The following is a 13,404-nucleotide window of genomic DNA, read 5'->3' on the forward strand; positions in this document are numbered from 1 at the left end:
TCTGTGTGTACATGTCTGTGTGGGTGTTCATTTGTACTGATAGGAAAACAAGCAACTCACACACAGGAGCATTTACTTGTCCCAAACCATCATAAGACACTCTGCTGCCCATCTAGTAAGACTTGCCAAACCAGGAAGAGAATGCTGAGCAGCAGAGAATTCATTACTCCCCACATTACTGGCTTGTATCCAACTCAGATTAACATTTCCCAACTCATCCAAGCAGCATTTCCCTGCATGTTCATTATGAACTAGCTCCTAGTAGAGCACACCGGTGCTTACTGAGTAAGTATAAAATCAAGCTGTTAATGTCACTGACTGAAACAAATTAGTGGTGTTTGCCTAATTTAATAGACACATGCAGTTCCAGATGGCATGATGATGATTGGCAGTTTCTTCCAAAAAGAATAATGATCTCTAAACAGGTGATGAGCAACAAACAAATACTACCAGGAAGTTTGGTGCAGTGTCATAACCCTACTATGACTTGAATTCCACTTTACGGTTCTTTCCCTATTAAGTCATTTCTCATTTATCCCAAATAGAATCTTTTTGCTATTACAGGGATATAAACCCTGTAATAGCAGGGTTTCAGGGTGTTGATTTGCCTTACTTGTGTTCTGATTTCTGTCAGAGTGGCTGTTATGGTTTACAGCTTTACTTGGATGTTTTATGATTACAAAATACCCTGCAAATGCCCAATATAGAGTGTTATAATGCATGCAGTTTAGAATAGTATGGATATTGCACAATGGGAAGAAAATACCAGATTGCAGCTTCTTGTAGAATCTGGCTAATGGCAAGAATCTGCAATAATATAATTGCTATGCAGAGAATTTTGAAGACACTTGGTGCATCTAGCAGTTAATGCAAGACAATGCCATTTAATCCATGATAATAAAACAGTCTGAACCATCTGCAAAGTCACAACTTGATTTTAAAAAAAGATTTTCTTTTAGAGGCATTGTACAAACTTCCTATAGGCTGGGCCATTCTGCCAATATGTTTCCTTGGGAAATATGACACAATTTTTCTGGACTCTTATAATAGTCTAGCTTCTGTTCACTATCTAAATGAGCCTTCCCCAACTTGGTGCCTTCCAGATGTGTTGTACTACAACTCCCATTACCCCCATCCAGCCTGCCATTGGGGAAAACTGATGAAAAGGCTACATTAAGTATAATCACAAAGGCAGATATTACATGGTGTCTTTGCCTAAAAGATTGTTTATATTGTTGGGGGATTTATACTTTCAGTTGTCCTATTATAAAATATGAAAGGTCTTATCCAGGGCCTGCAGGAGAGGCTACCACCACCGCCGGGGAAGAGGCGGGCCTGCTGCTGCTGGGCCTGCTGCTGCTGCTGCCGCCGCCACTACCACCACCACCAGGCCTTCCCTGTAGACTTCTGCCTGGCAGACGGCCAGTCCCTGCAGGACCAGGCCCCCAGGTACAGAGCCAGCTGTGCTGCTCCACCTGCCCCTCCCTGGAGGGGCTACATAAGCTGGCTGGCTGAGGTGGCCTGGGAGAGCCAGGGCCTGCAGGAGAGGCCACCACCACCAGCGGGGAAGAGGCGTGCCTGTTGCTGCCGCCGCCGCCACTACCACCACCACCACCAGACCTTCCCTGTAGACTTCTGCCTGGCAGACGGCCAGTCCCTGCAGGACCAGGCCCCCAGGTACCGAGCCAGCTGTGCTGCTCCCCCTGCCCCTCCCTGGAGGGGCTACATAAGCTGGCTGGCTGAGGTGGCCTGGGAGAGCCAGGGCCTGCAGGAGAGGCCACCACCACCACTGGGGAAGAGGCGTGCCTGCTACTGCCGGGCCTGCTGCCACCGCCGCCGCCGCCACCACCACCAGGACTTCCCTGTGGACTCCAGCCTGGCATTATATTTAAGGGGTTTTTTAATTGTTTGTTTGTTTGTTTGTTTGTTTTTCTGGGGGATTTTGTTGCGTTTTTAGGGGTGGGTAGCCTGCCCGATAGGCGGGAGCGAGGGGGCATGTGTCCACCTGATGGAGGCAGTGGGGGGAGTGTTGGGGGCCAGAAGATACCGAGGCTGGGCGGCAGGCGCTGGCGGAGCGCTAGGGGCAGGCCATGCCAGGTAAGGGGAACAAGGGAGAGATGTATAGTATCTGTCCCCTGCTCCGGGCCTGTCCAGAGCCAAAGGATGGCTGGGGGAGGCGTGACCCCATCTTCTGGACTTCGTTTGCTGCTCTGCAATGCCAGGTCTAGAAAACCTCCCTCATCCATGACATGATCCTGGATGAGGGTGCAGACCTGGCATGTATTACGGAGACCTGGCTGGCTGAGGCTGCTGCTCCAACCCTTGCAGCCATGTGTCCAGCTGGATTTTCGTATGCACAGCAGCCGAGGGCTGGGGATCGGGGAGAGGGAGTGGCTGTTATCTACCGAGAGTCCTTGGTCTTCACCAGACCCCCTCTCCGGGAGACCAAGGTTGCTGAGTGCATGTACTGGAGGTTGGGCCCGAAGGGCAGTCTGGGGATTCTGCTTGTGTACCGTCCACCCCGCTGCACGACTGACTCCCTGGCCGAGGTGCTTGAGGTGGTCTCTGATGTGCGTGTACAGTCCCCTAACTTACTGGTGTTGGGGGACTTCAACGTACATTCGGAGGCCATCCTCACAGGAGCACCTCAGGACTTCATGGAGACCATGGCCTCCTGGGAGCTGCACCATATTCTAACTGGGCCCACCCATGTAGCCGGTCATGCACTAGACCTTGTGTTTGTTTCTGGAGAAGCGGGGAGTGATCTGGAAGTCGGGGGTATATCCACCACCCCGTTGTCATGGTCAGATCAGTATCTGGTGATGTTAGACTTCTCTGTTCCACAACCCCTCCGCAGGGGTGGAGGACCCATTAAAATGGTCCGCCCCAGGCATCTTATGGATCCGAATGGATTCCTGAATGCACTTGGGGATTCTCTGGAGCACGCCAATGGCCACTCAGTCGAGACCCTGGTGGGTGACTGGAATGCTGCAATCACTGGGGCATTAGATCGGGTGGCTCCCCCTGAACAGGGCTCGGACTGCACCATGGTTCAATCCGCGGTTACGAGCTCTGAAACAGGAGGTGAGACGGCTAGAGCGCCGGTGGCGGAAGTCTCGCTCCAAAGACGATCAGACACGGGCTAGAGCTGTATCTTCAGCCTATCACGTGGCGGTGAAGGCAGCAAAAAAGGAATATTATGCTGCCTCCATCGCGTCTGCAGAGTACTGTCCCAGGAGGCTGTTCCAAGTGGTCCGGAGCCTGGTCGGTCCTGTGGCTCCGGAACCACTGGAGCATTCTAAGGCCTCCTGTGAGGCCTTGGCAAGGCACTTTGCAGATAAAATTGATCAGATTAGGTGTGTTACTCTGCATGCTGTGGATACAGTTAGTGAGCAAGAGGCGGTCTGTGGCAAACCGGTTTTGTGGGATCAGTTCCAGCTTCTTCCTCCTGATGAAGTGGACAAGGTGCTTTCATCTGTAAGGCCGACCACCTGCTTACTTGATCCTTGCCCATCGTGGCTCATTATGGGCTGCAGAGATAGACTGGGTGAGGGGATCAGGGTGGTGGTGAACACCTCCCTTGAGGAGAGAGTGATGCCATCAGCCCTCAAGGAGGCAGTGATAAGACCGCTCTTAAAGAAGCCCTCCTTGGATCCTCAAGTTCTGAACAACTTTCGCCCAGTCTCAAATCTGCCATTTTGGGGCAAGGTGATTGAGCGGGTGGTGGCGGTGCAGTTGAAGGCACACTTGGAAGAAACTGATTATCTAGACCCATTTCAGTCGGGCTTCAGGCTTGGGCATGGGACAGAAACGGCCTTGGTCGCCTTGGTAGATGATATGAGGAGGGCTCTGGATAGGGGTGAATGCTCCTTCCTTGTTCTCCTCGACCTCTCAGCGGCTTTTGATACCGTTGACCACGGTATCCTCCTGGACCGCCTGGAGGGGTTGGGCATTGGAGACACCATATTGCGGTGGTTCCGGTCCTTCCTCTCCGGCAGGTACCAGAGGGTAGCACTGGGAGAGGAGGTTTCGGACCCGTGGCCACTCACTTGTGGGGTGCCACAGGGTTCCATCCTCTCCCCGATGCTATTTAACATCTATGTGAAGCCGCTGGGGGCTATCATCAGGAGGTTTGAGGTGCAGTGTCATCAATATGCGGATGACACGCAGCTCTACCTCTCATTCAAATCTTCACCAAGGTTGGCTGTAGAATCCCTGTCCAAATGTCTGGAGACGGTGAGTGGCTGGATGGGGAGGAATAGGCTAAAGCTGAACCCTGACAAGACCGAGGTACTTTTGGTGGGAGACAAGAGGAGGCTAGGGGATGTTGACCTGGTGTTGAATGGGGTACAGCTACCCTTGAAAGACCAGGTCCGCAGCCTGGGGGTCATTTTGGACTCCCAGCTGTCCATGGAGGCTCAGGTGTCAGCTGTGAGCCAGACAGCGCTATATCAACTCCATCTGATACGGTGGCTGCGCCCCTTCCTTCCCGACCATCTGCTCCCATCGGTAGTACATGCCCTGGTCTCCTCTCATTTAGACTACTGTAATGCGCTCTACGTGGGGTTACCCTTGAAGATGGTTCAGAAGCTGCAGCTGGTACAGAATGCGGCGGCTCGCCTGATTAAAGGCAGCCGCCGGCGAGATCACATCACTCCAGTGCTGAAGGAATTGCACTGGTTACCAGTTGTTTTCCGGGCCAAATTCAAGGTGTTGGTTTTGACCTTTAAAACCCTATATGGTTCCGGCCCAGCCTATCTTAAGGAGCGCCTCCAGCAGCACCAGACAGGCCGCTTAACAAGATCGGCCTCGGATGGCCTTCTGTCTGTCTCATCAGCCAGGACAGCTAGACTGGTGGGGACGAGGGAGAGGGCCTTTTCTGTGGTGGCCCCCACTCTGTGGAACTCCCTCCCTAGGGAACTCCGTCATGCCCCCTCTTTAATGAGCTTCCGTCGTGCATTAAAAACGTGACTGTTCAGGCAGGCATTTGGGGTGGGTTAGGGTATTTTAGAAAATGTTTTTATTGTAGAATTTTATTGTTTTATTGTATGTTGTACATCGCCCAGAGTGGCTGGGTGACCAGCCAGATGGGCGATTAATAAATTAAATAATAAAAATAAAAATAAATCCTTCAGTAAAGGAATATTTGTAGCTTCTCTCATATAAGTAGTTCTAAAGTAGGCAAAGATATGTAGTATGCATATCTTCATCTACTCTAAAAGAACTACTTATATGAGACAAGTTACAAATATTCCTCTAGGCATTCTGTTTGGCCTATGATTTAATTTGAATGATTGATTGATTTTATATCCCGCCGTTCTACCAAAGAATGGCACTCAAGGCAGTTATCAGATCTAAGATTTATATTGATTGATTGAAATTTAGATTTTTCCCTGGCTTTTTGTACTAGAGGCCTTCAGAGTAGCTTACAATAAAACATTAACATACAAATTAAAACATAAAATGTCAAAACAATATATACAAGTATTAAAATGCTTATCAACTAATACAGTTTTAAAACTCATAAAATTATAGGCATCATCAAAGCAATTGAAGCCAGTCAACCCCATAGCCCTAAAAGGCTTTGCAGCAAAGAGAAACTTTTAGTAAAGACCTTAAAATATACAGTTGAGTAGACTTCATCAGGGAAGGCATTCTCAGAATAATGAGAAGTTATCTGTTCCCTTGGACACATATGGGGAAGAAGAGTTTCCTGAGATACCTTGAACACTTAGGTTCCAGAATTTCATGAAGAATAGTTATATTTATATTTTCACTTGCATAGTTGTATATATTTTAATTATTGCAGCAATCTCTTGAAATTAATGACTTAACGAAAGTGACTTGAGTGGAAACCGGCAAGCATTACTTTTGGACTTGAGATCTGTGCTTGGTAAAGGTCCAGTCAACAACAGTGCCTCAACATCACTGCAGAACACCATACTTGAGCCCTTCAACCTGGCCAATAGCACCTGGCCAGGGAATAGGGTGCCCAGGCTTCTTGCTGTTGGATGGGAGCTGTTGGATCAGCTTTTCTTGGCCACAGAGAAGGAACAGACCCGTACAGTTTCCTGACCTCAGGACAGTGAACTGGGGAGCTGGGTGCTTGTACAGCGCCATGCAGTCCTAAAACTGTGACCCAAAGGGCTGAGAGGAACACAGTGCTTTCCTACATAGATATTATATGCTATATTGATCTGGAGGCCTGATTATGTCAGGTCCCAGCCAAAAATAGATTCTTTTGATTACAAGTTGAAACAAAGTCATTTGTGCCAAAAGATGAGTTATTGATAGAAAACAGATACAGACTATACATGCAAAGAAAGTTCACGCCTCTCAGCCAATGAAGCTGTCACAGCTGGAATGTCTATCTGGACCCCCAAGATAGATGGAAAAGCCATTCCTAAGGCCACAAGTTCCTTCAACCTGTCTGTGCGCACATTGCACCTTGAAACGAGGCTAAAGCGCAAAGCCTGTGGATTGGATCTTACAAGCTTTTCTGCTAGATGCCCACCTCTAGCTCATGAGCTGACAGGCAGGCCAGCACACACACATTTAGGAGAAGGGGGGCCTTCCCTGCTGGAAGCATCTTAGCCTGGGAAACTAATTGCTCCTGAGCTTAAAGAGAGAGGCCACAACATTCCAGCTCCTCTATGAGAACCAAGGCAACGCACCCTTATATTGGGTAAGGGTTAGCAATGTACAGTTGTTGATATATGGAACTGTACTTGCTTGGGTCCAATTAAGGCCTGCTTGCTTAACTATAAAACTGCTGGTTAAGCTAAATTACACAGGTCTACTACCAGCATCCAAGAACTCTGTGAAGTCCACATTTTTGCTTATTTAACCAACTCACTCCATATCCATTGAAGACTGTGTGCAAAACACTACTGCAGAATGCAAGATAAATGTGGATTTCATAAGAAACAGCAATGAGCAGGAAATAGCTTTATTCCAGTGCCCTAAAATGGGGAAAACCAAAATGGATTTTACATTCTGATATGGATTTTTTTTCAAGGGAAATAATTCTCCTGAACAAAACTTTGTATTGGAATTAAGATTCTTATGATTTGGATGAATATTTATAGATTTGGAATATGTCTTGCGAAGAAATTAGAACACACACACACACTTCGAAATAAAGCTTTTGGGCCAGAAATGTTATCTCTTCCCTGTATCTTTCAAATGCATAAGCAGTATACTAATGCTCCTGCTAGTTCTTATGAACTTCTACTGTTCAGCTGAAAGTTATACTGAAGTGTGTGTGTGTGTATGTGTATACATACGTACGTACATACATACATACATAAACTGAACAAAATATTAGAGCTTTTGAGGTGATTCTTTTTCTTTTTTTGCATTGGGAATTTCATCCAACAGCTAGAAGCAAGGATAATTGATTATAATCAGTTAATTAAAATAGTCTACAGATATTTCATTAGGAGACAAAAGGAGGTAGTGTTATTTCTGATCTAGCAATAGAAACCTTACACTTTCTCCATTAGAAACTGATCGGGTGTGATATGCATCTATTTACAATGATTGGAAATTTGTATCCCTGATAGTGGACTTGTACACTGCACTTTAAGTCATGACTTCTAAAAAGAGCATACTGTTAACTGTGCAGTAAGGAGTCTTAGATTCACGGTGAATGAGTGTATTGTTTAGCTTCCAAACTGCTTTGATATAACTTTAATTTTGTTATGGCTGGTCCCTTATTGGTAATGCATATGCTCAAATGTAAGCAGAATATGGGCTTAAAAAATAGAGAAACCTAATTCAGAAGCAAGAATCTTGAATGGCATCTGTGTAGCTATTAGCACATCCTTCAAGCTGATTTATGTGTTTAATATCTACACTAGCTCTTGCTTCTTCTTTATAAATTCAGCTTATTCAGTCCTTATCAAATCAACTACAGAATTGCATATATATCTATAAGTATCTATAGAAGACTCCCTATCCTGTCATTGATTTAATGAAGCAGCACTATTAACTCCTGAAACGCTTAAGTTTACTCATTTTCCCCCTTAACTAAAATGCCTTTGCGTAATGTACTTAAAGGGGTAAAGTGCTGCCAGTAGTCTCTCTCTTTTTGTTACATGTGCCAAGAGTCTGAGTGCACAGGAAGACCAACAGCTCTACTCTTCCAGTCTGCTGAGTCAAGCATTCTGCCTCATATGAGTTACTTGGTTTTATTTATATCTAAAATATGTCTTCTACATAATCCTGCTCAGACCATAAGCGATTTGTATGTGAACTTTTTAAAGAGTACAGCGCCAGTTAACAATCGTCAGACCATGGTTGTTCAACTTGACTTTCTACAGAATCAAAGGGAATGCAGGACTGTGTCCAGAACTGTTGTGTAGCCTAGTGTGTTGGTTATAGTGCAACCCTATACATGTCTACCCAAAAGTAGGTTGAAACCATTGGGTTCACTGGGACTTTTGCCCCAGGTAAGTGGGTATAGGATTAACACATCAGTTGTATTTCATACAATTTAGTTGCTTCATTAATTTTTACTTTTTTAAAAAATGTAAAAATAAAGGCCTAGTGCTTTTCAGTTCTTTCATTACCTTTGCATTGATTGGACAGAACATTGGAAGGTGAGAACTAGTTTACTACCTGAGAGATTGAATAAAATACATCCTGTATATTTTCCCTTGAATTTCCACAAGTAAAAGCAATAGACTTAAAGTACAATCCTATGCATGTTTAGACAGAAAAAAGTCCTACAACTCCCAATATTCCCCAGCCAGTCATGCTGGCTGGGGAATCCTGGCAGTTGTATGATTTTTCTGTGTAAACATGCGTAGTATTGCACCCTTAATTATTAAATAGAGACTGAAAATTTAGACAAGAAGTCTGGATATCCTTAGAGGACCGGACTCCTGCATGCTACAGCCTACTGATTTGGTCAAATGTTATTAACAGATGCAATTTGACCAAAAAGATTAAATCATGGTAATATGTTTAGATGTGAAAAACCAGTCTCTTGATGATCTTTGAGTTTTAGTACAGACTTGAATTTCAACCTGAGTTGAGGCTAATGTATTTTGCTTCCCAGATACTCTGAGTATTTGCTGCTGACATTTTGTCACTAAACCTATCCTACCATTGAAGATGAAGGGAGTAGCATTTAGCTCATTTGCCACTACCTGAGGATGAGAAGCATAAACCTTTTTGCATTGAATGCTATATTTTGCCATAGGCACTTCATGTCAAAACATGTTCTTAAGTCTTACCAGAGACTAATTGATCAGGACTGAAGAGGTGAATCCTACTTTTATCATAATCTCTTAAAAGTAACATTTTTTAAAAAATCAGAAAAACATGCCTTCTAAATTTCAGATAAAAAAAATCATGGTGGCATCAAAGCATTCTGTATGATTCATGTTTCTTCATACAGGCTTTTGAGAAGGAAATGCTTGCTAATTTCTAAAGCTTCTGAATAGATCTTACATATAGGCAAGTACCTACATCCAGAGGTCTCTTATAAATGGGGCACTCAAGGTATCCATGGAGTTCTGCCCACAGGAATTTTTATTTTAGGGATAGGTGAGATCTGAACCTTACATTTATTTGGATCTTCTTCAGGTGAAATGTATAGGGTTCTTAATCTACATGAGTTCCAACTGTACAGCTGGGGAACTCTGTGGCCACTTAAGCTGGGAACTCCCTTTCAAAACTCTCATACAGTGCTATCTTTCTCTGTTCCTTCAAAACCCACCACTTCTTGAAGCTTTTGACTGAGCCCCATAGCCCTTTCTAATTGAAATGTACCTAAATATATGTGAAGCATTTGCTCACACCCATCCCTTCTTACTCTTGGTTTCTACTCCTTGTCTAAATTTAGATTTAAGTTCTTCTGTGTAATGAGCCATGGTTGGCACTGTATAGTAAGTGTGTAACCTCATCCCCCCCTAAAAGGGGTGCTCCTGCTCACAATTCAGCCAGCCATACCCTCTCCCAAGATACCATAAACAGTAAGACGGGTGGACGACCTGCAGCCTTAGGGCCACCTGAAGTCCTCAGCCTAATTTCAGAAGCCCTGTGAGTGCGATCAGTTCAGACGTCTGGCAAGAGTGATCTATCCCTTCTCCCTGGCAGCCTGCTGTGTGGGAAGGAAGATGGAGAGAGAGAAAAGGGGATGGCAGAAAGATAAATAGGGTGACCCACTTGTGGCTCTGGCCTTGGTCACTGCTGGCTTTGGCCCTGTTCACTGCCAACATGTGACCCCTGAGAGATTACCCATGAGGGAATGCAGCCCTCAACAACAAACAAATTGCCAACTCTGGGCAGGAAAGAGGCCAATTTGGGTGTGTGTATGCACGCACACATGCACGCACACAGTGACATACGTAGATACATTCTGTTTTACTTTTCTAAGATCCCATGGCTCCTGGAGGCCACTGAATTGGTTTGGTCCTTATTGAGCTGGTACTTTTTGGTGGGTTGCTCCCTTTTGGTTTTTACAAATGTTGTGTAACTTCTGCAGAGCTCAGGGTTCAACCAAGCATACAGACACTTCCTCTTGTTCAGGGGTTGGCATCTTGTGGTCCTTCAGTTGTTGCTGGACTGCCCCTCCCATCAGCCCTAGCCAGCATAGCCAATGGTGAGGGATGATGGGAGTTTCAGTCCAGCGACATCTGGAGGGCCACAAGGTGCTCGCCCCTGCTCTTGTTTTTCAATTGTCCCAGTTTTGCTCCACTCCTGTCAGCACTCAACTATCCAAGTTTGCTGTTAGAGGGAATTGTATTAATTGATTTTATTTATTTCATTTCTATACCACCCAATAGCCAAAGCTCTCTGGCTATTAACAACTCTGGATCATGGTGAACATGTCAGGATTTTAAAATTGCATTTATGTATTTTTAGAAACTAAGCAAGATAATAAAGTCTTGAACACTTTAAGTAAGCAAAGTTTTGGAATATAGTGATGAAAGCAACTTGAACTTGTAGGGTCATAATCAGTCAGAAATATTGGCTTATTCTAATGGAATAGTTTATACTACAAAAGTCTGATAATTAAGGATTAATTTATGGATGGGACATAGGCATACATTCATAAATACATTCTTAATTGCTGCCCAACACTAGCATAATAGCTTTCTTTAATTTATTTGCACAGCATAGACTTTTTGTGTGTGCTGCTTATGCCCAATTTATTGGTGAAACCAAAACTCATAACATTTTGTTTCCAGTTAAAGCTGCAGTTTCAATATTTTAAAGAAGGAATTTGAATGGAACAACTTATGAATGGGTTCATGTTGATCATTACTAGAAAGTTTCTAACAAAATGTTTGCCTTCTATGATTTGCTAACCATTTCAAGACTTAATATTGGTCCAGAAACTCCAGCTAGTCCAAAATAGGGCAGCAAGGTTGTTAATAGGGACTGACCAACGAGATCACATAACGCCAGTACTTTTCCAGCTGCACTGGCTGCCAGTCCATTTCCGGGCCTGATTCAAAGTGCTGGTATTAACATTCAGAGCCCTTAACGGCTTGGGGCCAGGTTACCTAAGGACTGGCTCCTCCCATATGTGCCTGCCCAGACTCTAAGGTCAGCAATCCTTCTCTGTGAGCCCCTGCCAAAGGAAGTCAGGTGAGTGGCTACCAGGAAGAGGGCCTTTTCTGCTGTGGCACCCCAGCTATGGAACAAGCTCCCTAGAGAGGTTCACCTGGCACCTACTTTGTACTACTTCTGGCGCCAAGTGAAAAGCTTTCTTTTCTCCCAGTATTTTAGCATTTTAGCTTCCTAGTCCTTTAGGTTTGGTTGTTTTAAATTTGTATTTTAAATCTCTGCATTTCTGCTAGGTTTTATTCTGGTTTTATTGTTATATTGTGGTTTTTAATGCTTTCGTATTTTATATTGTTTTATCCTGGGCTTTTTGGTTTTAATTTTTGTGAACTGCCCAGAGAGCTTCGGCTATTGGGTAGTATAGAAATTAAATAAATAAATCTTCTAGATCCTTTTTCATAAATATGTGATGTTTTCACTAAAAGCGTGTTAAGGTATACTGTACTGCAGTTGTTCAAACAAGAAGTCACTGAAATAAAGCACAGAGAACATTATTGGTTGATACCAGACTGAACATTTGGCATGTCATTGTGCCCCTGCTTTCTCAAGAAGAGAGCTCTGGGATGGTGTAGATAGGGAGCTTGCACTTTCTTAACCACTGTTACAAGATCAGGAGCCATACTACAGCACTTTCCAGCTCCCACCTTAACTATGGTTAAGAGAAACTTCAGTACCAACAATGAAAATGTTTAACACTTACCAGGTACCCTGCTTATTCAGAATTGCTTAATCAAATTCAAATCCTGGGGGGGAAAACTTTTGCTGAATCACAACAATGGGGAAGGTTTAAAATATTCAAGTTTGTAAAGGAGTTTTATAGTATCTCTGAGCTACTGTTGACCCCGATACCATTTGTGGTAATGTTAAAAAAACCCCGAGTAATCTGTCTATTATGAAAATAGATGAAATATTACTCTTTCACCCTCTCTGCTCCTACATGAAGAGCAACTAGTAAGCAGCAATGCAGGGGGTGTGTGTGTGTCACTTTGACCCCTATATTCATATTGGTTTTCTGTTATTCCATACTAAATCATACCCACATTTGGGGTTAAAATTGACCCCCAACACAATAAGAGTAAAAACATAAAACTTTCACTAAATTAAGGTGGGGTTGCTGAAACACCACATGGTAATTCACACGTCATCTCACCTTAGGCTACTTTCCATATGATCAAGATGTTGTGTGAGCAACTGACTGACAGGTCTGTGCTGGAAGCCCGTGGGGCTCTGCAGCAGTCATCTCTGTGATCTTTAGGAACCATCACCGATTACTGTGGCTGAGACAAGTGCAGTTACTGGTTCATATAATCGGGTAACACACCATAGGGAGGAAAAATGGCTTCAAACAAGCCAAAACACGAACTATTGCTTAGGAAGAGAATATATCTAAATATATTTGTAGCAGGCAGCTTTTATGTTTATAACCCTGCCTATGGATTGTAGGACTGATATGCAGTTTCAACACAGATTAGCATACAACATTTTTTTGGGCAATATAGGAATCCCATAGGGATTTACCTGACTACATTAATTTCTGGACTTTTAATTAAAACAGTGAATTGCAGCTTATTTTTTTCTTAAACTTGGAAAACGGTAGCTGTGAGAGTTACTGGACTGTTTTTATGAGGAATGCACTCAGCGTGTGTATATAGAATATCTAGTCATCTGTGAAAATGAACTATCAGTTACAGGAAGTGGCCAGTAATAAATATCCTATAGAAAACTATAATCCAGAACATTTGGTATACCATATGCACTTCTAAAGGGAAAATGCCCATTCCTTAAATCCTGTTTTTTTATTTTCAATTAAAGCTTGACAGGTGG

General features: G+C 44.0%; 1 protein-coding gene across 5 annotated transcripts in view; it reads left to right on the forward strand.

Annotated features, from left to right (window-relative positions):
- The window catches only part of PEX7 (peroxisomal biogenesis factor 7), a 98,633-nt gene that overhangs the window by 45,049 nt on the left and 40,180 nt on the right, over positions 1-13,404 (forward strand). The window contains exon 9 of one of the 5 annotated variants that reach the window (XM_084827655.1): positions 1,292-2,588. The exons of the other annotated variants lie outside the window; for them this stretch is intronic. Within the exon in view, the coding sequence (XP_084683781.1) occupies positions 1,292-1,403 (112 nt within the window). The 3' untranslated portion in view covers positions 1,404-2,588. Of the gene's footprint in view, positions 1-1,291; positions 2,589-13,404 lie in introns of those variants that run through there. 5 annotated transcript variants of the gene reach the window in all.

This window comes from Heloderma suspectum, chromosome 1 (genome assembly GCF_057233095.1).
Source record: "Heloderma suspectum isolate Gila_16-S chromosome 1, 16-S_ref, whole genome shotgun sequence".
NCBI classification, from domain to species: domain Eukaryota; kingdom Metazoa; phylum Chordata; class Lepidosauria; order Squamata; family Helodermatidae; genus Heloderma; species Heloderma suspectum.